Here is a 26,642-nt window from a genome sequence, read left to right as displayed (position 1 = left end):
GGACCCTAACACGTATTACCACTCCGGGTCAGAGTGGACCTGGGAGCAATGACAATTAAAGGGTGGCTCAACACTTTCCAAAGCATGCAAGCTGGAGCCTCACCATCGGATATAGTTTAAGGTCATATCCAAAATATTACAGCAAATTAAATATATCTAGTTCGGAATGATATATATATATATGTGTGTGTGTGTGGGGGGGATTATAAAACTGGATCTTATTTTTATCTTGCCTTCGGCAATTGGACGTTTCTATCTTTAAAAATAGGGCCGACAAGTGAATTTATATATACATGTATATGCATATAGGCGTGGCTCAGAGTCTAAGGAATAAGTGTGGAGAGTTGTAGGTTTTGGTTTCAAATCTAGCTGATGGCATCCATTCATGTTTTGCTTTCACTACTATATATTAGGTTTAATATAATAATCGATAGAGAATTATCTCTATAATAAAAAGCCAAAAACTATATGGTCCCCCCCACCTGACTGATTTTGGCTATTTCCCCCCATTTAAACTTTTGGCCTGATGGAAAACATCACGATAAATAAAAAAAACAAATGACACCGTTTCATGACAAACGATGCATTAATTTGAATTCGGTACTATTCAAAACCCCTATTTAGACACAAGTATGAATTTTTGGAGAAAAATAAAAATTAGCCTCAAAAGGGGCGTTTTTTATCCCTAAAACACGCCGGGGCTCAAGCCACACAATTTTCCCCAGGATAAAATATTACGTTTCCAGATATATATTCATATGGTCTTGCTTTTGGGTAATTTTTAGCAAAATCTAAGAGTCAGAAAATATTTTATCAAGAGCACAACTGCCAAGATGAGAGCGATAGTCCAAACCACCAAAATGATTACCAATCCTCATCTCAAAAAAAAAAAAAATTAAAACAATTTATCTAACCAGAATGCATCAAATTTATAGAAATTTTGTTCAAACGGAAAAGAAATGTGAAAACTTTAGAAAACCGAGTAATGCTGATAATTTTTGTTATTAAATGGAAAAAAAATGAATAATTTGCTGGATTGCCGTGTTAATTCTTGTTTCAGTCACAAATTCTTTAGAGTGAAATAATTTCTTTCAAACAAATTATCTCTACTTAAACCATCGTTGGAATGAGGTTCTTTCACTAATAAACGTGGCGTCGTCATATTAACATGGCGAAAATCGGTTCGGATGGATGGGTTATTTAATCAACCCCTTCTGAGCCATTCAATGCTGAATCTAGTCATTTTGGGGATAGTATTTCATGTTGTATCCAGTTATTTTATAGGAGACTTTTATTCTTGAAGCTCTTTGTATTTTCAATCGTTAGTTTGTAGCTTTTGGTTTGGTTGTTTTATAGTGGCTTTTATCATTTTTGTCTTGCAGGATGCTTTTGCAGAATATAAGGTTTTTGCGGGTTATATTTTTTGAAAGAGTCCTATTTCTTTAATGTAAGATAAGATTTTTCTGGTGTTGTTCTCTTTGAAGATTATTTGAAGGTCTATTTCTTTACAGTGTTTTTTCCTAATTTGTGAAAGATCTGTGCATTCAGTTAGTAAATGTTTTACAGTAAGTGGTACTTGACAGGGAATGCATTGGGGTTGAGTTTCTCCTTTTAGGAGGAATGGGTTAAGTGTGTGTGACCTATTCTAAGTCTTGTTAAAATGACATTTTGTTTTCTGTTTGTTTTTTGATAATCCTGCCTCCTCTCTCCAAGTGTGGGTTTTATATTGTATAATTTGTCATTTGTATTTTTATTCCATTGACTTTGCCATTTCCCAAGTATATGGCTGTTGATCAGGGGTCTAATATCCGTGTATGGGATCCTGTACCCATCAAGGTTCAACTTCATTGCCTCCTTAGCCATAGCATCGGCTCTTTCATTGCCCCTGATTCCCATGTGGCTAGGGATCCAGGTGAATATTATTTTCTTTTGGTTGGTAATGAGATTTATTTTGTTTAGGAGTTTGATAATTGTGGGGTTCTCTTGTTTTCTATTTTTTATAGCTGTTAAAACGGATAAGGAGTCAGAGCATATAATGAATTTTTCTGAGTTTCCTTCAGCAATGATATCCAGTGCTAAATCTATGGCTCTGGTTTCAGCACTAAATATAGAGGCTTCATTTGGAAGTCGTTTGCTAATTTTTGTATTGTTGTAGGTAGCTGCACATCCAACTATCGTTATCCTTCGAACCATCTGTGTATATGTATGTATAGTCAGAGTAGCATAGCTTGATATTTTCAAGTTCTTCTTGAAATATGGCAGGATTTGTTTTTGATTTTTTATTTTCATTTAAGTTCAGCATTACATCTGGTTGTCTCAGTCCATGGTGGGTTTTCGGATATTACAGAATGGTGGATATTTGTTATTGGAATTTGAGATTCTTCTATACTGGTTTCCATTCGAAGTCCGAAGGTTTTTATGGCTTTTTCTTTTCTGTTAAATAGGTTTCTATATTTGGGGTCAAAGGTACATTGATAAGTGGGGTTTGTTGGGCAAGACTTTAGCTTCAGGTAGTATTGTAAGCCAAGTTTTTCCCGTCTGAGCTTTAGGGGTGCTTCGTGGGCTTCTGCATATAGGCTTTCTTTGGGGGGGATGTTCTATATGCTCCCAAGATTAGTCTTAGTCCTTCATGGTGAATGGGGTCAAGGATATTTATGTAGGAAGGCCTTGCTGACCCATAAATGAAACAGCCATAGTCCAGTTTCGAACGAATTAGAGTCCTGTATAGTTTTAGGAGCGTTTGTTGGTCTGCTCCCCAGTCTGTGTTAGTGACAACTCTTAATAATTTTAGTGCTTTGTGGCATTTCTGCTTTAAATATCTCAGATGGGGAATAAAATTCAATTTTTTGTCAAAAATGATCCCTAGGTATTTATATTGATCAGTAATATTTTTTTGCCATCGAGTTTGAGGGTTGGATCATTGTGCATTTTTTTAATATTACAGAAGTGCATGCACTTCGTTTTAGACTCGGAAAATTTAAGACCATTTTCTGTGGCCCACCGGTTTATTTTGTTTAGGTTCAGCTGCAACTGTCGCTCTATTGTTTGGACATTTTTTGATCTATAACAGATCAAGAAGTCATTGACATATAGGGAGCAGTCAGTTCCAGTACTTAGGCATTTGGTAATATTGTTAATCTTTATATTAAATAAAGTGACTGATAGTATGCTTCCTTGTGGGACCCCTTCCTCCTGGTTTTTGAGGTCAGAAAGTCCCTGTCAGATAAAAAATCTTTTATTAGTTTGGGTAGTCTTCCCTTTAGACCTAGATTGTGCAGGTCTTTCATAATGCCATATCTCCATGTTGTCTTGTAGGCTTTTTCCAGATCAAAGAAGATGGTCGTTATGTGTTCTTTTTTATGTACCCCTCTCTACCAGGTTGCCAATGGTGCTTCTTTTATTTCTAAACCCACTATGGAGGTCTGTTATCAGGCCATTTGCTTCGAGGTACCAGGTTAATCTTTTGTTTAGCATTCTTTCGAATGTTTTGCATATGCAACTTGTCAATGCTATGGGTCGGTAGCTTGTGGGATCAGACTTAACTTTATCAGGTTTGGGGATGGGGATCACTGTTGCTTGTTTCCATATGTCAGGGAGTTTACCCCTGATCCAAATGTAATTGAAGATGTTTTGGAGGTAGATTAAGGATTTTTGAGGTAGTTGTCTCAAGAACTCGTAGTGGATCTCATCTGGCCCTGTTGCAGTGTTGTGTGAACTGTTTATGGCGTCGGTTAATTCAGATAGGGTGAAAGGTTTGTTGTCTTCTACATTGTCTGAGTTGAAGTTTAGTTTGTTTCTTTCAGCATCTAGTTTGATTTTTTTGAATTATGGTTTATAATTTTTGCTAGGAGTCTTTTTAGAAGGTTTTTGCGAGTACACTTGCTATCTTTTTTGCTGGTTATTTTTGTATTATCTTTTGACAGGTGTTTTAGCGGTGTTGGTTGATTTTTACCAGCTATCCTTCTAACCATATTCCAGATTTGTTTTGTTTTGGTGTTAGAGTTCAGTTTGCTGATATAGACTCTCCATGACATTCTTTTGGCCTCATTAATTGTTCTACGGACTTTTGCTCGGTTTTGTTTGAACTGGTCTAGATTGTGAGTAGTGGGACGACTTTTGAATTTTCGCAGTGCAGCTTTACGTAATCTTACCGCCTTTTGGCAATCTTCATTAAACCAAGGTCTTTTATATTTTTTGGATTTGGAGCCTTTGGGTATACATTCCCCAGCTATTGACATCAACGTATCAGTGAAGTGTTCCATAGAGTTCTCCGGTTCATCTTTGTCTATTAGTTTTGCATTGCATTGGGTTTTATATTCCTCCCAATTTGCTTTGTTTAGCTTCCATATGGGGAGGTTATCTTCAATCGGGATTGAGTTTTCAAGTATGATGAGAAAGTGATCGCTACCACATGAGTCATCATACACTTGCCAGCTATAGTCCATTAATGTAGCTGGGTCGCATAGCGACAAATCAATGGCTGAGTATGTACCTGAGGCAGGGTGGAGATATGTATTGGAGTTTTGGTTCATGAGGGACAGATTGTTATTGATGGTATTTTCTAGTTTTTTACCTTTTATGCCTGTTTTATTGCTTCCCCATATGATGTTGTGGCTGTTGAAGTCTCGTAGTAGGATGTATGGTTTAGGAAGTTGTTCTATTATTTTGTTGACTTCGGCTTCATTTATGGGGTCATGTGGTGGGATATACATGGAGCAAATGTTGATAGTTTTATGTAAAGTGGTTTTCACAGCAATTGCTTGTAATGTGATGTCTAGAGTTATTTCGCTCCGAGGGATGTCGTTTCTAACTAGAATCGATACACCTCCGGAGGCCCTCTGTCCAGTATTGTGCATAAAGTTGTATTTGGTGTAGTTTTTTTATAGTGATGTTAACGTGTGTCTTTAGGAATGTTTCCTGGAGGCAGATGATAGCAGGTCGTAGTTTAGATATCAACAGTAGCAAGTCGTTTATGTTTGCCTTAAGTCATCGGCAGTTCCATTGAATGATAGTTTGAGTTTTTTTTTTTATTGTGCTCTGTCATTTTATTTGTCTGGGGATGTTTTGTCTTCTACTTCCATCCCCTCCAGTGTTCCTATTTTGTTTCCTCCTCTTGAGGTTGATTGGGATCTAGATCTTGGTTTGTTTGTTTTTTCTTTAGTTTTCGTTTTATTGGGTGATGGTGTTGTTTCATTTGATTTGTTTATAAGGTTTGTTTTCATTTGGTGAGTTTTTTTTTCTTTGATTTAATTTGAGTTTTTTGATTTGTTTTTTTTTTTTTTGTTTTTTTTTGTACTCTCTTTTGTAGACTGATTATTTCCAGAGTTCAGGATTAGTGTTTTAATTTCTTTCATTAGGTCTTTCATCTCTTTTATCAATTGAGATATTTCTTCAGTTTTTATTTCTGGAGGATTTTTTGTATAACTTTGACAACTTTGATTTGTGTGTATTTTAATATTCTTGGTTACTTCTGAGTATCTTGCATTCATAATTTTCCTGGCTTCCGGGAAGGTTATATTTTTTGTGTACTTTATTGTTGCTATTTCTTTTTCTTTTAGCCATGTTTTGCATCCTTTGAAGTCAGCTGAATGGTTTTCCTTACAGTTTGAGCATTTGGGGTCTTTTTTGCAGTCACTATGTTTTGAGTTTTTACCACATCTTATACATATTGGTGATTTGGTACATTTGGATTGGTGATGTCCAAATTGTTGACAATTGTAGCACCTTAGAGGGTTTGGGATGTATTTTTCAACGTTCACTTTTAGGTATCCGATTTAAATCTCACTTGGGGAGTTTGTGGAGTCAAAGGAGAGTATGTATGTATTTGTCAATATAGTTTCTCCATTTCGTTTTATTCTTTTTACATCTGTAACACTTTGGGATGCTAGATTAGATAAAATTTCCTCAGTCGAGCAATTTGATAGTTCGCTGCATCTAATGACTCCTTTTGAGGAGTTTAGGTATGGGTGGGGATAAGTTTTCATTTTGATATTGTTAAAGGTTTGCCATTTGAGAATTTCTTTAATTTGTGTTTTTTGTTTCAATTCGATAAGTATGGTGTTATTTTGCAGTCTTTATCATTTTGGGTTTTATTTTTTGAGAGAAAATTTTTTTCCATTGTAAAAGGTGAAATTTTATTTATTTCATTTTTTTTAAGTGTTTCCATTACTAAAAATATTGTGTTTTCATTGATTAAGCAATTCTGTTCGTCCTCTGAACTTGAGATGTCGGAAACATCAGAGAAGTTTCTTTTTTGGGGGGGTTTGAGGGTAAAAAAAGCCATAATCAAAAAGGTTGGTTTTTTCATCATCTTTGCTCCCCACCCACCTCGGAGCCCTATATGGGAAGTGCCTGGGGGGGAAACCCATTCGCCCAGGCTCAACAAGGATACAAAGGCGATATACTCGATTTATGTGATATCATTTATGAGCACCTGTTTTCCTTTGATGTTACTTTGGGATACAAAGTAATTTAAAGGGTTTGCAGCCATGTCATAGATATTTCACTTTGTCGATTGACCCTCAGCCACCGCTTTCCACCATATATTAGGGAGTAGATGTTATTTGTGGGGAAGGGATAGGCATATTGTGTTGATAGGTTTATGGGGTGGGCGATATATGGTGGGGCTTGATGTGACCAGCCGATTGGTCGGATCAAGCCCCTCCGACCACCAGTCTAGCCCAGTAAGGGCCAAAGTGGTGTGTTGGGAAGTAGGGGTACAAAATCCTGACCTCCAAATCTCTCAACCACCAGATCCCGTCTTAAGGGCATTATGGGTCGTTACCTACAGCCAACAGTAGGAATGAAACTGGAAGCCGTCGATCGAAAGAATCCAGTTAATATGTCCTGCTACAGTTGGCGCTGTAAGTAATAACCTGATCTACATCATGTTTGATGGCTGGTGAGGAGCCTTCGACTATTGGTGTCGGTTCGATTCCCGTGATATCTTCCCAGTGGGGTGGTGTACGAAAAATGGACACCCCTTCCAGCCACCAGGGCAAAAAGTGTGCGTCTACATCAATCGTTCGTGTAATCCTGGTAGTTATTTGAACTCACGCAAAGTGCAACAGTTACCTCTTCATTATGGCCCTGGTACATTGCAACGAGTCCGTCGAGAGGTGGCACAAGGCTGTATAGAATGTGGCAATCGCGAACAGACAGTGTTCAACTTAAAGATGGAAGCAGCAAAGTCATTGTCACAGCCAACAACGGCAACAGAAGATACACAAAACGATTACCGTCAGCATTCAAGATTTCTGATTTCTGGAATTATTTGGAAGGCATGATGGGGGAACTGGGTTGTTGTGAGAACTTTTTATCAAGCCAACCGCTCGAAGGACGTTCACTTTTTCAACAGGTGACAAAACTATATTTTGTTATAGTTTTACTTTAATTCAAACAATTTTTTATTAAAATTCTATTTTTCTCTTATGACTTTCCGTTAAATTGTTTGAAAAAAAAAAAAAAAAAAAAAAAAAAATTCAATGTCGCTTTAATTTTTATAAAAATTCTATATTCTTACCATGCTAAAAGGCAGACAACTAGCATTTATGTAACCTTCACGACTTCTGCTTGTTTTAACACTCTGGATTGTCTAATGACTGCTCGAATTTAGCGTTTATTAGTTAATTCCCTTCATTCTTGCGGCAACTGTAAAAGCTTAGCAAATGGAATCAAAAGGTGGCTTCAAATCTGACTGGCAGGAATTTTCACCTACACTGATGATTTCGTAAGCATAAAACGCTAGTGTCTGTAGGTATAAAGAATTATATAATTTATTATGTACATAAAAGTATATCACAGACATGCGTTTTTTCCTAACTAGCGGCCATCAGCATGGCTTGACTTTAGCAAGGATCTAAACTACAGCTACATTATAGTCTGGAGTTTTACCACTTGAAAATATGTACTATGTTTCCATTTGAATATTAAATTAATTTATTGTTTTTTTTTGTTTTTTTTTTTTAATTAGCGATAGTTGTGACATGGAAACGCCCGTTTTCAAAATTCACTTAAGTGACAGAATTTTTGCTTCCTTGCATGCATTAAGTTACATTTTATGATTGGATGCAAGATGGATCTTTCCTCAGATATTTTTTAGCAAGTGTTATTAGATTTTTGCAATTCATGTACTACTTCCTTGAAGCATCATTTTTTTTTTCTTCATTCCGTCTATGTACGATTGTCGTTCATATTCGTTTGTCTCTGAGGAGTTGTGATGGTATTATACACAACGAAACGTGTGTAAGATGTTTATGGAAAAGACAATTGTCTATATTTAAAAATTGAAATAAAATAAAAATCATGATTGTAAAGGAATTTTTTTTATTTTAATGAAGCTCAATAGTATATACGATATATTGAGCTCTATATATATATATATATACATATATATATCTCACTAGCAGGGAGACCCGACGTTGCCCGGAATCGAATGATGATTAACAAAGGTTTCACAATTCTATACTTTTATAGTCATTGAAACCTGATAAATCGCCATTTTTCAATCAAATTGATCTACTGTCTGCTCTAGTCAGGGACCCATCACAGTGCACTGAAAGGAAGCTTCACGTGCCTTTACATAGTAACAGTCCACAATACATTGTATTCTACATTGCACTGTAAAGAATTTCCTGTTGATTTTATAAAATTATTTTAATATAAAATGGTTTGAATTAAAGTTTAAAAATGAAAACGTCAAGTATCACGGTTCAATTATGCTCTAAACAAAAATATTTATAACGTGTCCCTGTCGCATCAAAGAACCTATTGTTGATTTTATATGCCTAATCATTTTGCTGGTGTGATAATAAAACTCAAATGCACTTGTTCGGCGTTAACTTTGATCAAAATCTTCTGTTCTTTCTTTCATTGGATTTTTTGATTATCGATTCTTATTGAAGACATTCTGATACAAAACCCATCTAAGTACGCTGTCAGATAAATAAAGTACATTTGTGGGAAATTTCATAGAAATCTGCCAAGCCGTTTTGGAGTCCATATGGGAAAGATCTTGCACAGAAGGTTCCTTTAATATAATGTTAAATATATAATCGATTGCTAATTTATGAGAAGATGTTATAGTGTTCGTTGTGGTTAAATTTCTTTACGCTTTGAACACATCCGTTTCTGTTATCCTGTAGATTTTTGATTGCTTTCCTATATAATACACTCATATTTTCTTTCATATCTAGCCACCTTCGACACAGATTCATTAAAAAAACATTTTTTTTTAAAATAAGATCGTCGCTTAACCAAGTATAAAATGCAATTTGATGTCACTGGTGCTTAAAATTTAGATATTTCTACATGGATGGGTCCCAAATCGAATAAGACAAAACAAGCGCTTCATTTCTAAATTGACAGAATTGAAATTCCACGGTTTTTGCTTACCGTCGTGGCTTCCTTTCTTACTATAAATTAATATTACTAGAGTTATATTTAGACACAAGTGTCAATGTTTCATAAATTGATAACTGATGAAATATATATTTGTAATTTTATTCCAGGTTAAGAAAATTACAAGATAAAAAAGCAATGAATTTAACGAGGTTTATAGAAGAGTGCTCGATAATAGAGAAAGACATACTTTTATTTGTATTTTATATTAAACTAGCCTGGGTGCCCGGCGTTGCCCGGGTGTTTGAAGGTGTGCTGAGCAAAAAACAAAACAAAAAAAAAAGTGGTAGTAGGCAGGCATGCTCGAACTCGTGGCGTGAAGGATGAAGACAACTGAAAAAAAAAAACCTGACGTCTTTGCCGTTGCGTCCGTCGCAAGTGGCGAAAGTTTAAATTAAGGCTAATCAAGCGAAAAGAGGGGGCGACTTTCGAAAATATCGGCAAAAAAAAAAAAAAAAAAAAAAAAAAAAAAAAAAAAAGCGACCCCCTACTTGTAGAAAAGTGCCCAGTTGAAAGTGAAGGAATTAATGTTTTTTGGCCAATTTTTCGATATTTGTCGTCCGAAGGGTAGAGTTTCCAAACGATACTGATCTCGTGAAAATTCGTCGCCTCTGTCGAAAGTTGCAGGCAGACAAACAAACACATACATTTAAACAGACAGGTGAGATTTACATTATAGATGAATTAAAAAATGTTTATTTAAATATAACTAAAAAGTACGATTATAGACAAGACAAAGCCAAGTATATAAAGATGTAGTTGACGATGTAATATGAAAAAAAAATCAGTTGGGGGAGGTGTTATCCCTAAGTAATGTTTTTATCGGCAAATAAATCTATATATACTAATATATGGCTTTGTCTTGTCTACAATCCTATTATAGTTAAGCTCCACACATCTTGATAAGCCCACATTGAATATATGCACTATTGAGCTTCATTCCTATAGCAAATGATATTTATTTTTTTTTATATAGGCGAAGACTTTTTTTTTTTTTTTTTTACATTTTATGTGTTTCGCTGTGTATGTTGCTGCTGATGCCATCACAACTCCGAGACAAACAAATGTTAAAGACAATCACACATAGATGGAATACAGAAGAAAACGTGTGCTTCAAGAAAAAAAAAATCCCCAAATCTAATAACACTAAAAATTATATCCGAGAAAAGATCTATAATATATTCTCTACTAATTATTAAAGTGATTACAGGTTATAAAAATAATTATCAATTAAACTATAAATTAAAGAATATTTAACCGACAATTATTTTTATAAGGGAAACGAAGACAGTAGGCAAGGACCGTGGGATTTCAACATACTTCAACTAGTTAACATAAGAGTATGTCACCCAGTGCAGAAGGGAATCTAAACGCAATCTCTGGTAATTTTAGTAGGTAAGCGGAAGAATTGGTTTTATTCCTTCGTGTTAATTAGAAAACTAAAGAAAAAAATCTCATCTTCAAATTTTTGAAGAATGAGTTCAACGTTTGTGAATTCGGTAGTACTGCTACTCCTATTGTTAATACTATGCTTTATTTTACAGCATATCAACCTTTTTCGGCTTTCTGCCGAATCTAATAATTAAAAAAAAAATCATGCTTTAAATTCTTTATTTCTGGCTTGGTTGTTTTGCAGAGGAAAATTGTTTTTATTTCTTACTTTAAAGAACATTGAGTTTTGCAAAGGAGAAGAAAAAAAACATCAATGTTTGGTGCATTTTAGGTCAGACAGGTAGTATCTTCAGACACCTTAATCGGTTGACTATGCTTCCGTTCAGTCTCGAGAGACACTAGACACTCCTGTAAGGATAGCTGCATATATAATTGTAAGGCAAGGGTTGCACAATCTCGAACCACACCTTTCGTGAATCTGCACTGTTTGGGTCCATTGGCAAGAAGAGGCCCAAGATTGACTGAAAACAATGCAAAGATAAACGGAGAACACATACAGCACCTGGAATTTCCAAACGGTCACTCATTTTAGTACTGAACAGGTTCAACGTTGCTTACCTCTGGTGATTTGACGGGAACGAGTGTGTCAACGTAATTATGTCGTACATCAGGTAGCATCAGTTAAGACTGCAATGGCAAATTGTATAATGAACTGAGCATGCCAATTAGACGACTACGTCCCCCCCCTTTTAACCAATCGCAATATAGCCAACCAAGATCAAAGTTTCTAGAAGGTTCTGAGAAAGTCCTAGACCAAACTTGATTTACTGTTGGGTTTATCTTTTTGATGACATGTCGAATTATTTAAAACTCCTAATATCCCCCACCCCCGTTATGAAAATTATTCCTTTAAGTTGACATGTAAGAAAAAAAGAAAAAAAACATCTAATGTATTTCAGCAGCTATTTAGACACACACACAAGATTTTATCTGTGATGCAAGTTCTTTTTTTTTTGTTGTTTAACAAAATAGATACATTACAGAATTTGCTTCGTTTCAAAATAGAGTGTATAGCATCACTAGTAAATCCATTTTTAAAGAATGAAGCAGATGTCATGACCGGAAATCCAAACAAAAATCTTCAGTTTTTAGTCTATGATTCTATCATTTGACCATTTTGGATTTTATTTGGATTCTAGATAAACTTTCAAAATGATCACAATAAAATTCATTTTGAAAGTTATTTCTATGATTACAATTGAATTTAGAAATGTGTATGAACTTACCAGAATCATCAAAAATAATTTTCAAAAAGTGATTTATGCTGGCAAATTAAAACGAGCATACACTTGCCACATCTGACAAATATACTTACCCATCAACAAATAGTAAGCTGTGTTATTCTTAAAGTATAGTTTGAATTTGATTACCCCTTTTTAGTGAAATGAGGGCTATCATTTCCTGACCAGTTGTAAGAACAGAATATGCCAAACAATGTGTGCAAACATTTTAATAAAAAAAAGTCTTAGAAATAATTTTAGAGTTAAAAGTAGAAATCAAATTTGAAAATTAAAAATTGCTAAAATGTAAAATTAATTCCTGACAGCACCAGTTTTGTAGCACAAAGTCATTCATGTAATTATGTCAATTTTTAAAATATTTATTTCGCCCTTAACTCAGAAGACAAGGAATTTAACTTAAAGAAAATAAAGGAATATGGGCATGATGAGTTCCTTTCTTCTGATGAGTTAAGGGCAGAATAAATTTTAAAAAAAACTTACATTACATGAATGATTCTGCGCTACAAAACAGATGCTGTGAGGAATTGAACATTTTAATGTTTAAAGAAATAAACGGCAAGATGAACATCTGGGAATTTGGAATAGAGACTGTTTTTGTATACGCTCTGTATACCTTTTTTGTATAGTTACAGAGAGCTTCAGAAATTTAAGGATTGGAATAAATAAAAGGTGAAATAATTGAATAAGTATATTTTTTCCATAAACACACACATTATCTATAATATAAAGCTGAACGTATGTGTGTGTGTGTGTGGTCACGAATAGGCTCCTATATGATTGGCTATTTTTAAAAATTGATTACATATAATGATAGATGTATCGAGGATCAGGAATGCGTATGTTTGATCTGGCAGAACGGTGGTTCATAAAAATTGTGGGGTCTGCGTTCGTGCATGGCCCCCAAAGTATGGAAATAAAAAATGAAAAAAAAAAAAAAACGTTTACAAGGGGTTTTGATATAGATGCACATAAGAATACTTTGATAAGTATGTTTTAACTCAAATAGGGATGGTATAATAAAAATTGTGGGGTCTACGTTCGCGCCTGTACTCCGTGGAAATAGGCACAAACTTTAACAAAGATTTTTCATATCTGTTTGCGTAAGTATACTTTGATAATTATGTTTCAGTTTGAAGAAATATGGTATAATAAAATTATTGGGTGTTCGTTTGCGCCTGACCTCCATAGAATGTAAATATGTCACAAAGTTTAACAAGGTTTTTTTTAAAAAAGGGGTGAGGGTCCACAATAACACCTTAACTTTAATCTTAATTCACATTAGCTTTTATTTATTTTGTGGAGTTGAATCATATTGTGTCGAACAAATTCACGTTCTTATTAAAGTGAAATTCCCCCCAAAAGTCGGAACTTTAGACAATTCTCGACACAAATTTTGCATAACTGTTTTTTTCCTTCTCCACTTGCACGTGGCACTCTTTCGAAAATAGATAAATAAAAAATAAGAACGTTACTTGTTATCGTGTCAAAAGAAAAAAAATCCTGCTCACGTGATTACGTGTCTTTAAAAACATTTACATAATCTTTTTATTTTTATTTATATATCTGTTTAAAATTAAAAACAGTTCAGGAGATTTTTCATTCTCATTTTAGTTTTTTCAAAAACAATTCTGAAACTAAATCAAACTAAGTCGGTTAGGTTTCTTGTTCTTTCTATTACAAGCGTCATTACAGAAGTAAAGCACCCTATTCAAAAAGTTGAAGAGTTACGACCCCGACTGGAGTGGTACCACTAAAACGACTGCCATTTTGTGCTCCAGAATTTATTTTTCTACACAATCACCACCCTTCTAAATGCACTTTTGCCAGGAATTCAATGATACTTCTGAAGCACGTCCACAACGAGTTGTTCTCTTAGAGTCTCATACTGTCAATATCTTCAACAGAGAGATGAAACATTCAGGTCACGAATGCATAAGTTCAGTCATCATAATTTACAATCTCTCTGGGCGGAATACGCCTTTTTTTTATATTGTATCAAAATAGAATGAGGAAGGGAGGTAGAAATTTTTTACTTTTAACTATTTGCTATTGTATGCCCCAAGCAACGTCGGGTAGCTCTACTTGTTCAAATTACGGGATTCTGTTCGTCAACTATCCTTTTCTGTTATCACATGCAAAATGGCTTCAAAACAGCCCCAAATGTCAAGATTTTAAAAGATTTGAGCCAGCTTAAAAATGTGGATGAAGAAATATTTTTATATTCAATTTAAATTCATGAATACAAAAATAATTTATTTAAATATTTTGATTATGTTTGATAAATATTTAACATCTTTTCGTAAAGAAAAAATGTTTTCTTCAGTTTGTATCGAATAGTTGATAAATCACCTCCACAAGTTGATGGTGTGCCATTTTACACATACGCACACAAGTTCCAGTAGCAATCTATACTTAAGGTTTCATACCTCATGATTAAACACTTCCCTTCTATTAAAGAAGGGTATAACCCCCCGCCCAAAACGTTTATAATAAAAACAATTCGAACCCATGTATAGTATAAATCTCACCTGTCTGTTTAAATATGTACGCATGTATGTATATGCCTAAAACTTTCGATAGAGGCGACGGATCTTCACGAGATCGGTATTGTTTTGAAGCCCAACCCTTCGCTAAAACCATTAATTCCTTCACCCTCAACTGGGCACTTTTCTACAGGGAGGAGTCGCTTTTTTCGCCGATGTTTTCGAAAGTCATTGCGTCTTTTCGATTGACTAGCCTTAATTCAAAATTTCGCCACTTCCGGTTTGGCAATGGACGCAAACTGTAGAGACGTGTTTCTTTTCATGTCCTTCACGTTACGGGTTCGAGCCTGCCTGTCTACTACCACTTTTTATTTATTTATTTTTTTTTGCTCAACACCCCCCCCCCCCAAAAAAAAAAAAAAACATCTGGGCAACGCCGGGCACCCAGCCTAGTAGTATATAAATGAATAGCTTCATTTAAACAAAATGATTTTCCCCATTTCTACTAGTAATTTCATTGCTCAGTCGAGAGAGAGAGAGAGAGAGAGAGAGAGAGAGAGAGAGAGAGAGAGAGAGAGAGAGAGAGAGAGAGAGAGAGAGAGCTTACGCATTAGACATGACTCCGTGCCATTTCAATTTTGGCTATGTCTAATCACACTGATGAATCGTAGGGAGGATAAAACACGTGTTTAAAAAGAAATCTATACTGTATAATTTTTATTATATAATATTAGCTACATATGTGCATACATTTTTTTAGCAGCATTTCATTACATTTAAATCATTTTCCTTTAGCTATTTTTAAAAGCAAAGCCAAGAGGAAGAAATAAAATTACATGCATGCATATCGTTTTGGTTCATAGGGAAGCGGAAAAGTATGTACTCAGATCCAGTTCCTTATTCATAAATCCACACATTCTTACACTCTAGCGTTTATACATGTATATTCACACACTGCCATTCTCATACCCAATGCCTTCACAGTTAGAGTTCTTATCTTTTTATTTATCTTTATTGTCAGTTTCCATTCCAGTGAGATTTTTTTAAACATTTGGTTTTCTCTGTTCAGGTCAGAGCATACACACATACACACTAGTGAGCTGTCCAGTGTGGCCAAAGTCATAGAATATGACTAAATATTTTAATTTACACAGATTTCATATCTATTATAGAGCTAATACTATTGATTATTATATTGTACCCAATATACAGTAGTGGTTCCAAATAAAAGACTTCAGTGTCATTAGTTAGAATTGAAACTAAAACATCTAGAGCCCCCACATTATTCATTACTTATCTGAGCCACTAACAAATAGATATCAAAATGGTAAAATTAACTGATATTAACGTGGAAATGTATATTTGTGTATGCATGGAAAACACACCTTATAGTCCACTAATGCCTGCCAAGCTCCAATTTTATTAAATTTTGATCTTTTAGCAGCTATTTTTACCGGCTAAGACCCAAATCAAATTTGTTCCACAGGTCCAAATCCTCTATATATTATGTTTCAAGCCTGTAGTAGAGACTGTTCCTCAGACAGACAGACAAGATCACTTAAGATACACAGCGAGACAAATAGACAAACATACAGAACAGAATTTAGATAGCGGATCTTTGAAAAAAAAGGTTCGATATCCCGTCAGAGCTATATAAAAAATAAAATGTAATTTGCATAACATTTCACTGCAGTTTCAATCAACAAATGTATATCTGACTAGCATCAATCAAAAAGCTAAATCGAAGGCATTAATACTATACACGTGATATCACATTTCACATGTCAAGATGTGAAGTCAATTTACTGGAGCGCAATACTTTAGTTTGGTTCTGTTCTGACAAAGTTGGTTTGCTTATCCAGGCAATTTTATGGGCATACATTATATATATCACGTTTACACTTTTTTAAACGATGAGATCACCCAATCATTTTTAAATTTTCATCTGATGTCGCTGTTGTGTTGAATGTTAAATCAACTCAAATGCATTTTCTTAGCCTTCAGGGTTTTTATTTTATTGCTATTTCACCCCCAAACAAGGAACAGCGCCACTTAGATTTAAGGGTCTACTATTTGGGACAAAATTTGCAGGGATACTATGCAGGGAGTTGAGCAGCAAGATGTCTGTTCACATTACACTTAAACTTCTGCATGCCAGTTGAATCAAGGAAGCAGGAGAACCTGGGAGGGAATTTCAAATTCTAGCAGTTTGATGGGGGACAAATTATTTGCTAGAAGGCTTTCCGGCATCTAGGGATCTCTACAGTGTCTGGGCGGGATTTTGCTGCTTGTTGAGTTAGTCCGGAGTATTTATTAAAGGGGATACAAGTGATTGGAGTGTGGAGCATTTTCCATTAAAATACTTAGTTTAAGATCAAAGTGTTTTATCTTTTGTTCAAAAATAGGACAATATCAAGGGAAGGGTCTACATTTGCACCAGACCTCGTTAGGATTTAAATAAAACTCCTGAAAGGAATTTTGGATAGACCCACTTCTCTCTCTCTACTAACTAAAAATATTCTAAAACTACATCAACCAGATTCGTTAGATGAGCAGGTTTCAGTTTGAACAAACTGGATGGAATAATGGGATCCGTATTTGCACTGGATGCGCATAGCATAGAAATATTTTTAAGAATGGCAGCAATATACAACAGATAAAGGATTTAACTGAAATTTCCATACATCCCCGCTAGTTGTTATATTAGCTGAGCGGTTCATAAACAGACGATTCAAAGATAGAAATGCTTAATCCTAAGTTGTTGGGTTAACAAAAGTCTTAGTGACGCATTTAGTTTTTTTAAACGTCAAATTAACATACAGTGTATATATATATATATATATATATATATATATATATATAAATGATCTTCATAATTTTATACAGCTTAGATTTTGGTAGAAGTTTTAATTTCACTAGTTTTTGAACATTTTGTAAACCATATTTATTTTACTGCTAACCCCAAGTCCCAGTGAAACGGTGGTAAAACCATATGTAATCGTTTAACAAAAGTTAAAGCGCCCCAATAAAGTGTTTTTTAAATGTTTTTTTTTTTTTATTCCAAACAATCAAATCAGTTTAATTTTGATGGTAATAATTTAAATAGTAGGTGTATATTGTAAATCGCCAATCAAACACCATAAATAAATATTTGACAAAGTAATTATACCCCCCCCCCCAAAAAAAAAAATCCAACCTAGAGTATAATGGATAACTTTTTCGATAAAAACTACAATTTCCTATTTCAAAACCGGAAGCTGTCACCAAATTGCCTTTCTCTTCAACCAGTTTTGTTCTGTGTGGTGAATTAAGTTTGCTTTCTGGGAATGTATTTAATTTATTAAAAGTTTAGTGCACCTCAAACAAATTTGTTTAACAAAACTGCCACCAAAAGAAAAAAATTTCTGAACATAAGATTTTTATTTGTTTTTAAAAATATTTTGTTATGGTGGATGAATATATTTTTGGTTTAAAACAAAAGAACATTTCAGTGTGCAAAGAACACTTCATTAGGGATTGGTCCTCAGTATGACCTTAAAGACTTCCCGTGAGAAAGCCCCATTTTAGAAAATGCACCAAACATTGATGTTATTGCTTCCCTTTATTTTTTTTTGTCAAAACTCAATCATCTTTTGCAGAATCAAACAAATTTTCTTTTAACCATGAATAAATATTTGAAGATACAAAGAAATTGAAACCTAAAATCTTTTCCAAAAAGTACTGGTTTCGGCATGAAAAAAAGTCAATATACTGTAAAACAAAACGGCATAATCACGTATACAGCATAATCACGCTAACACACCAGTTCTCATTAAATCACCGTAGTTAAACAACATTCAGTCTGGTCAGTACCAGATGGGTAACCAATTTGGAAATCCCAGGCGCTGTATGTAGGACGTCGACACCTCCTTGCAAAAGTTGCAAAAACCTTACGTCGTCATCTCCCCTAACAGGGATATACATGCGACCGAGGACCATTTGTGAATTTCATACTCCCATGGAACTTCCTCTTTTGGAGGAAGCCGGTTAAACCTACATAAGCTTAGTGCCGTTTTCATTCCATTTCCAAAACAACCTAATCAAACACCATAAATAAATATTTGAAGATATAAAGAACTTCAAGTATAAAAAGTTTTATTAAAATACTGAATTAAATAACCTCAAAGTGGGTGATACATCGTCAAACAAAAACCAATGATTAAGAATTGATATTTAGGAAACCACCTCCACACATTGGCGATTTACAATATACACCTACGATCAAATTCTGGCAACATTTTACAAATAAGGTTTCATAAAAACTAGACACTCCTTTGCTTCGAGTATTAAATAATATTCTAAAAGAACTATTCAATTTATACAATAGACATTAGATAAAGAAACCACCACCGAGTGGTGATTTATTATATACACCTACATAAAGTGAAGTCTCAAACGTCCTACATTAAATCTTTCACAAAAATTAGCCGTTAAACATCTTATTTATAGAATATTAAAACTACACATGTTTTTATTACAAATTTCATTTTTGTTTTGTTAATTCCAAACCTTTTTATATTTCAAGACTCAGTGTTTTTTTTTTTTTTTTTTTTTTTTGTTTTTTGTAAGTTTCTATGAAAAATCGGGGGAGGGAATTCCAAAGTCCAGCAGTCCACGGAAAAAAAAAACCTATTAGAATAAGAAAGCTTTTCAGCATCTAGGGCCTTTAATAGTGAAGGGGTAAAATTTTGCTGCTTGTCAGGTTAAGTAGGAGTATGTACTTCGGTGAGACAAATGCTACCATTACATCCATACAAAGCTTATATTCTCAACGCATTAAATATTTTCAAGCAAAAATGTCCTAAAAGAACGTAATGAAGAAAATGAAAAAAAAAAAAAAAAAAATGTAATTCGAATTGGAAAAACAAACCTTTACTTCATTATCCAACCCTTTCAACTTTATTCAAGTAGGCTTATCTTTCTTTACAGGTAGCTTGTGATTGTACTCATCTAAGACTGGTGACATGCGATGTATTAAGAAATATTTCATATATAACAAAACCACTGGTTCTTCTTATTAAAGAAAATACAAGCAGGAGAGAAGAACGCAAAATTCCGGCTGTTAGTTATTTCTGTTTGTTTGTCATCGCTCAACAACTTCACCAATACATACAGGTGCGCGTTGCACTTGATATTCGACGTTTGCCAAACACGAGGACGGGTCGTGGTGGGGGATGATCTGATTTGATTAATTTCTTAAACTGACATGAGCATTTGAAGGAAAAAAAAAATAGACACACATCCTGCTTGAACCATCTAATCATCCTGGAGAGATGATGGACGACACGCCGAATTGTGAAGCAAATGTTGCGCAATCTCCAATCACGCCTCTGCTGAGTCGGCATTGCTTAATTCCAGTGGCAAGGAGAAATCCAGAATGACCGAAAACGATGCAGAGAGAAGTATAAAGCACAGAAAACACCGGACATTCCCAAATAGTCACGCATTTTAGTATTGACCAGGATCAACGGTGCTTAACTTCAGTGATTTAACCGAAACCCGCTGTGATTATGTGATATACACACAAACTTATTGTTGTATTCACTGTTATATAGATCGTGTGAGCGCCTTACAAGTATAACTTCCAAAAAAATAAATAAATAAATAAATAAATAAATAAAATAAATAAAAATAATAAAAAATAAATAAAAATAATAAAAAATAAATAAATAAATAAAAATAAAAAAAATACATTTCTATATTATACAATTTAGTTAAAACATTTAGCTTTATTACTTTGATATTGAGCGGTATAGGTCATTAATTTTAGTCACTTTATCTGGATTAGTTTAAGGAATTTCGTCCTCATCTGTATATTGGTATAATTATAAAAATCCTTGAGTGGCTTTCAGATCTTGATTTCGTATTTAAAAAGAAAATATGGCTTTATCTTAACACTTATCACAAAATATTGAAAAGATATTCAAAGCTTGATATCTGCCGCCTTGATTAGCTTCACTTCTAATTTTTTTTTTTAATTGAGATCACACATACATTAATGGCCTGGCAAGACCATAGGGAAGACAACCAAAGCAGCAAAACTGAAGATGGCCTGCAGGACACACACACACACACACACACACACACACAAATGTAGGCAAATTTGGGCATATTTTGTTGGTTTGAAAATATAGGTTCTTTTTCACTAATTGTCATAAAATTTTAACCATTGAACAATATTATGATTGTCAAAAAGCCTGCAAATGCTCATGCCCTAGAACCGAAGAACATTTCAATATGGCTACGAAAATATGAAGGCTTTTTGAAGATTATAATACTATTCTATGGTTAAAATTTTATGACAATTGGTAAAAAAGAACCTATATTTTCAAACCCATAAAATATGCCCAAATTTACCTACGTGTGTGTGTGTGTGTGTTCTTGCAGGTAGTTTCAGTTTTGTTGCTTCAGTTGTCTCCCCTACGGCCTTTCCAGGCCACTAATTATATACACACACACAACCTTTTTTGGCAATTTTATAAGTTTCAAATCTCAGCAACTATTGAGCAGAATTTAACAAATGAAGGCTCGTTGGAAAGATAATGAATTGTGTAGTGGTCTATGTGAAATTTGCCCTTAAGGTCGAACCTTATGAGGATTATCCGTTTATCCAGAGCCTATTTTTGGCACTTTTTTTTACAGCCATAAAATGTTTGTCAGTCAGTTGTCTTCCTAGTTTTGCATGTAAATTACAAAATACTTGGTATTTCCTCAAAACCTCTGCCCTTGATGGAGCGGAGACTAAAAATTGCTATGGTTTCAAATGATCTGAAATAACAGCAAGGGGAGACTTGATTCCAAATATTTCTCAGATGTTATATCTTCCCTCTTTGGTTTTCATACATGGAGTAAATTTCAGAATGTATAAAGATCATTTGATACTGGAGATATTCATAATCGTACCCGGTTTCTGAAGAGATATAACATATGAGAAATATTTGGAATCAAGTCTCTCCTTGCTGTTATTTCAGATCATTTGAAACCATAGCAGCCAGTTTTTGTCTCCCCTCCATTGCCGAAAATTTTGGGAAATATATACTAGCAAGAGGACCCGATGTTATCAGGGATTGAATGTGGGTTAAATGTTCCACCTTCTCAAACTTGTTATCGAAATCGGTAAAATCGTTTTTTTTTTTTTAATGAAATCTATCCCGTCCCCGTAGGGTACTGGAAGGAAGCACAATACATTGTAGTCTACATTGCACTGTAGAGAATCTGTTAATTTTATAAAATTATCTGTAAATAATGGTTTTAATTAAAGTTTAAAATGCAAAAGTCGAGTACCATAATTCAATTCGAAACAGAAACAATGATTGGCAATGAGCTCCTGTCTCCTCAAATAACCAACTGTTGATTTTATAGATTGGACATTTCTGCTTGTGCGATGATAAAACTGTAAATGCACTTGTGATGTTAGGTTGTATAAAAGTTAACTTTGATTAAAATCGAATTTTTTTTTTATTATCAATACTTACCAGACATTCCGATAAAAAACAAAACAAAAAAACTGTAGACACATGACGTACCTTCGTGTGAAATTTCAAAAATCAGCCCAGCCGTTTCAGAGTTCATAGAGAACTCCTATACAAAGTTCCTTGTATATAATAGAAGATAAAGTGAACAGTGAAACTACTGAACTCTTGAAATATGCCAGAGATTCCATATATATATATATATATATATATATATATAAAATGGACTAAAGGTTTTCACAATAATATTGTGGAAGGCTTGCATTTACAGATCCATTAACATCAAAAACGCCTTGTTTTAAAAAGCTGGCGGGTTTGCCTGGTCGTAAAATACGCTTAAATATTTTAATTCATGCAGATTTTGCATTTATTATTACAGAGCCAATTATCTATTGAATATTATTCTGTATCTAATATATAAGTGATTTCAAAAGATTTAAAAAATAAAATCTCTTGGGTGCCATCAGCTAGAATCGAAACCATAACATTTAGTGCCCCAGCCATGTTCCCTGCCGTTTGACCTATCATCAGATACACAAGATGTAAAATTATGCTGTAAATGAATTTGCGCATGCGTAAAAATAAAAATATATCGGCCAGTTGAAATGAACATTTTGCATTTCAACTGGCTGACATCTCTGTACGCGTTATTCATCCATCCAAACAAAAGATATTACTCGTTATAAACTATCCTTGGTGTATGATTGCTACTTCCTGTTAATTTACCTGTTATATAACCAATAGCTTAAGAGTTTATCGGTTAAATATTTCCAGACTCACACATACAGCTGTTTATATTATATATATTTATATAGAAGATTAATAAAATAATATGGATATCCATTAGGAAAGGAGACGTTTTACTAGATTTAAAGCATAAAAAAATATGGTGAATTGAAGTTGAGGATTTTCACTCGAAGAACTGAGGGGTCCACATTCATTTCAAGGAAATGTGACATTAGTGACACATTGTCAATGCGTATGCCTATAATAGTGTGTGTGTGTGTGTGCGTGTTTTATTTCAATGTGTGTGTGTGTGTGTGTGTGTGTGTTTTATTTCAATGTGTGTGTGTGTGTGTGTTTTATTTCAATGTGTGTGTGTGTGTGTGTTTTATTTCAATGTGTGTGTGTATGCGCGTGCGCGTTACTCCAGTGTGTAAAAGTCAATCTGTAATTGGTAACTGTCGTGTGTAAATTATTTACACAAAGGCATGAGTGGGGGGGGGGAAGCTGTCATTTGTCAGGTAAACAAAGGATAACAATTAAAACAGGCATAAAAAGATACAATTACAACAAAATAAATTGTATATATTTCGAAAGTGTAAACAAAAATTGAAATTTGATTTAAATATATCCGTACATAATTTAAGCAACCAATCTTTAGATATTCTTTCACCGTACAAAACTAACAAATAATTCTTTAATCTTGTATTAGCTTTTCATGTACTAGTCTCATAAATACTTTTCTTTTACCCATATATTATATTTCAAAACAGATATGTCGATATATATATATATATATATATATATATATTAATTTCCATTCGTCCTAGCACTTTCGGATATTTCACTAGTCATTTTCATGGATGTTTCTAAGAAAATGGATTATCTAGTTTTGTTTTGATTCGTTGTCTCTTTCGATTTCTTTTTATCGGTTTCCAAGTGAAGGCGATAAGAGAGAAAGAATCTAGCAGACCACACAATCACCAAAACGAATCATCACCTAGTCAGCACTATTGGCGCTGCTATAACCACCCCCATCATGGGGAGGTGAGACAAAAGACGCTGGTTCAATCGAACGGCTTTGATAGACACCTGCAAAAAAAGATCCTCTTCAGAGAGAGAGAGAAAGAAAGAGTATGATACTTCTGTAGGTTAGTTCTTGTTCGCATGAAATCCGTAAACATTAAGGAAATTTAGACTTCCTGGAAACTTCAACTATTTCGAAGGAATTCCAGAACAAAAATAGGTAAAAAGATGATGTTTACTTACGTTTGCTTCCTGATCTAAATTGTAGGCCTCCGATTCTTCTGCTCGTGGCAGGGGTGGCAATATCTCATCTCCTAGATTAAGAAGAGAAGAATAAATATAGGTAAGCGACTCCGAAGAAGGATGCAGGAAGCTGGCGTTGTACAGAGCCATGTGGTCTGTCTGATGCTAGAGCGGTGTTCTGCTATCCATAGGAAGGATAAGGTAACCTAAGAAATGGGAGAATCGAAGCGAGGCCAGAACACTTCACATGTACTGTGTGTGTATGTGTGTGTTAGCGCGCACATGTGTCTGTGTGTTCACCGATAACTTGCACAAATTAAGCTGTACCTGGTATTTACATGGCTAAATATTTCTGCAAGAGACATCAATATGGGATTTTTTTTTCTTCCTTTTATGGTATATAATAAAATACTGAAGATAAAAATGCTGGAAGATTTTTTTTAATGACTTAATGCTGGGGGGAAAAATTGTAATGCTTAAGAGACACACAAAAGACACACGCACAGAAGACACACACAACACCCCCAGAAAAGGCATATGCACAAAACTCACTCTCTCACACACACACACACACACACACACACACACACACACACACACACACGCAGGACACGCCCTCTACACAAGACACACACACCCACACAAGACACACACACCCACACAAGACACACACATACACCCACACAAGACAGACACACACATACACCCACACAAGACAGACACACACATACACCCACACCCTACCTACCCACATAAGACACACACACCCACACTATTTTTTTAGTATGGAGTTATAGAGGAACTAAAAAAAAAAAAAATATCAACCAGTGCCGAGTGAAATGGAAACTTTCAATTAACCAATTATAAACGTTTGCTTCAAATGGATGTCGCACCTCTGCTGATTAGAATAACTTAATTAAGTGAAGCTTTATAATAATAAAAAAAAGTTCTTTGATAAAAATCTATTCAAAAGGAAACGGTAATTCAGCAAGAAACGTTTTCTCAATTTATATATACAGAGCGGGGTGATAATATTATCGCCCTAAAGACAACACTACAACTTTATTTTAAAAGTTATTTAAAAAAAAAAAAAATCAATTCAAGTTACTTGATTATGTAGTAGAGCTGACATCTATTCAATCTAACCACCTTCAGCCTCAATCCCCGCCTCGATACGGGCCCGGAACTGGAAGCATGCCTTTTCGACAGATGTTGGAAAGAGCTCTGCAAAATACTCTGGATGGCGCGATCAGGCTGGCTTTGGTGTTGAGGAAGGTCATGTTAGTAATAGTCCTGTTCGTTCAGGTTGGGGAAAGAAGAGCCAGTAAGAGACGGGAACAAAGTCGTAGGTAGCACTCTTGAATTTGTCTCTTTGGACTTGTGGGCTGGCGCCGAATCCTGCTGCCACACCCAGGGTCTGCCAGCGGTCACCTGATTATACCGATGGGGGGGGGATTACCACACTTTTCAGCACATCCTGGTACACTTTGGTGTGGTTTCAAGTGAGGGCCACCTCACATCTTCAAAGTTGGCTTGAAAGTCAGCACCAAAGACCATAACCGTGGCCGGAAACTGTTTTCATCATCCTGAATACGTCCCTGTTATTCATGGCAATCCAGTGGTGCATTTTGAGGGTGCTAGAAACGGTCCTGTTGTCATAACTTGGATCGGTAGAAAGCACGAGTTGTACAGCGGCACATCTGGTCTCTCTTGTTGAACATTGTGTCACTTTCAGATATGATAGAAGGCTCCTATCGCTCTTGGGATTTGTACACAACTGGTTAATTAGTAGATGGCTTGCAACAAGGACCGGTTTTCATCAAACGGAAATAGTATCGTTTAGTCTTTTCTAGGGCGAAAATTTTATCGTTCCACTGAGATATATATATATATATATATATATATATCTCCAAAATGAATAAACAATTTTTTTTTCATTTATCGCACCTACATAACTATCAAAACGACTCCTTTAAATCAATAATACAACAGGCATTTAAAATATATATATATATATATATATACGCGCGTGAACGAGCGCGCAAAACTACACCGCATAACTCCTTAAACAGTTTATAATAAATTAATGTTTGGCGTTATTTAAATTTTATTAGCATAAACACGTGTGTAATACATTTTGCAGATTAAAGCTAACGTGATTTTGTATATAAAAAAAAGTGCTTCGAGAGCTGCACAATAGCAACAGTGTCAGCTTGAAATCTAACAAAGAATCATGAAACCAATATTAACAAAATTACTTTCTGTTCTTAAGTCATTACTATATATGTATAATTTTAAAGTAATAAATATATATATATATATATATATATATATATAACAAAAACGTCAGTGTTCACTTTCTCTTATTTTCCTATCAAACGAATCTCGATCCCATAACATTTCTAACTCTTTGTACCCTGAGGATTTATAAAATAAAATTTAAAAATAACATTAAGACAAACACCACTCCCCCTAACCGTTTCGATACTGATAGCTGATTTTCAGTCTATAAACAGTTCCCTGATCAATCCATCAAATAAGGGAGATAATTCTTCTAAACATTT

At 34.6% G+C, this 26,642-nt stretch overlaps 1 protein-coding gene across 13 annotated transcripts in view; it reads right to left on the bottom strand.

Annotated features, from left to right (window-relative positions):
• The window catches only part of LOC145287867 (anoctamin-4-like), a 746,862-nt gene that overhangs the window by 299,699 nt on the left and 420,521 nt on the right, over positions 1-26,642 (bottom strand). For all 13 annotated transcript variants that reach the window (XM_080135748.1, XM_080135749.1, XM_080135750.1 and 10 more), the window contains exon 3: positions 24,079-24,149. In XM_080135748.1, coding sequence (XP_079991874.1) covers positions 24,079-24,149 — 71 coding nt within the window. The remainder of the gene's footprint in view (positions 1-24,078; positions 24,150-26,642) is intronic.

The sequence above is a fragment of the Euprymna scolopes genome, chromosome 11, assembly GCF_053919585.1.
Source record: "Euprymna scolopes isolate OS-2025 chromosome 11, ASM5391958v1, whole genome shotgun sequence".
Classification (NCBI taxonomy): Eukaryota; Metazoa; Mollusca; class Cephalopoda; order Sepiida; family Sepiolidae; genus Euprymna; species Euprymna scolopes.
This window is presented reverse-complemented; position numbering and strand designations above follow the sequence as displayed.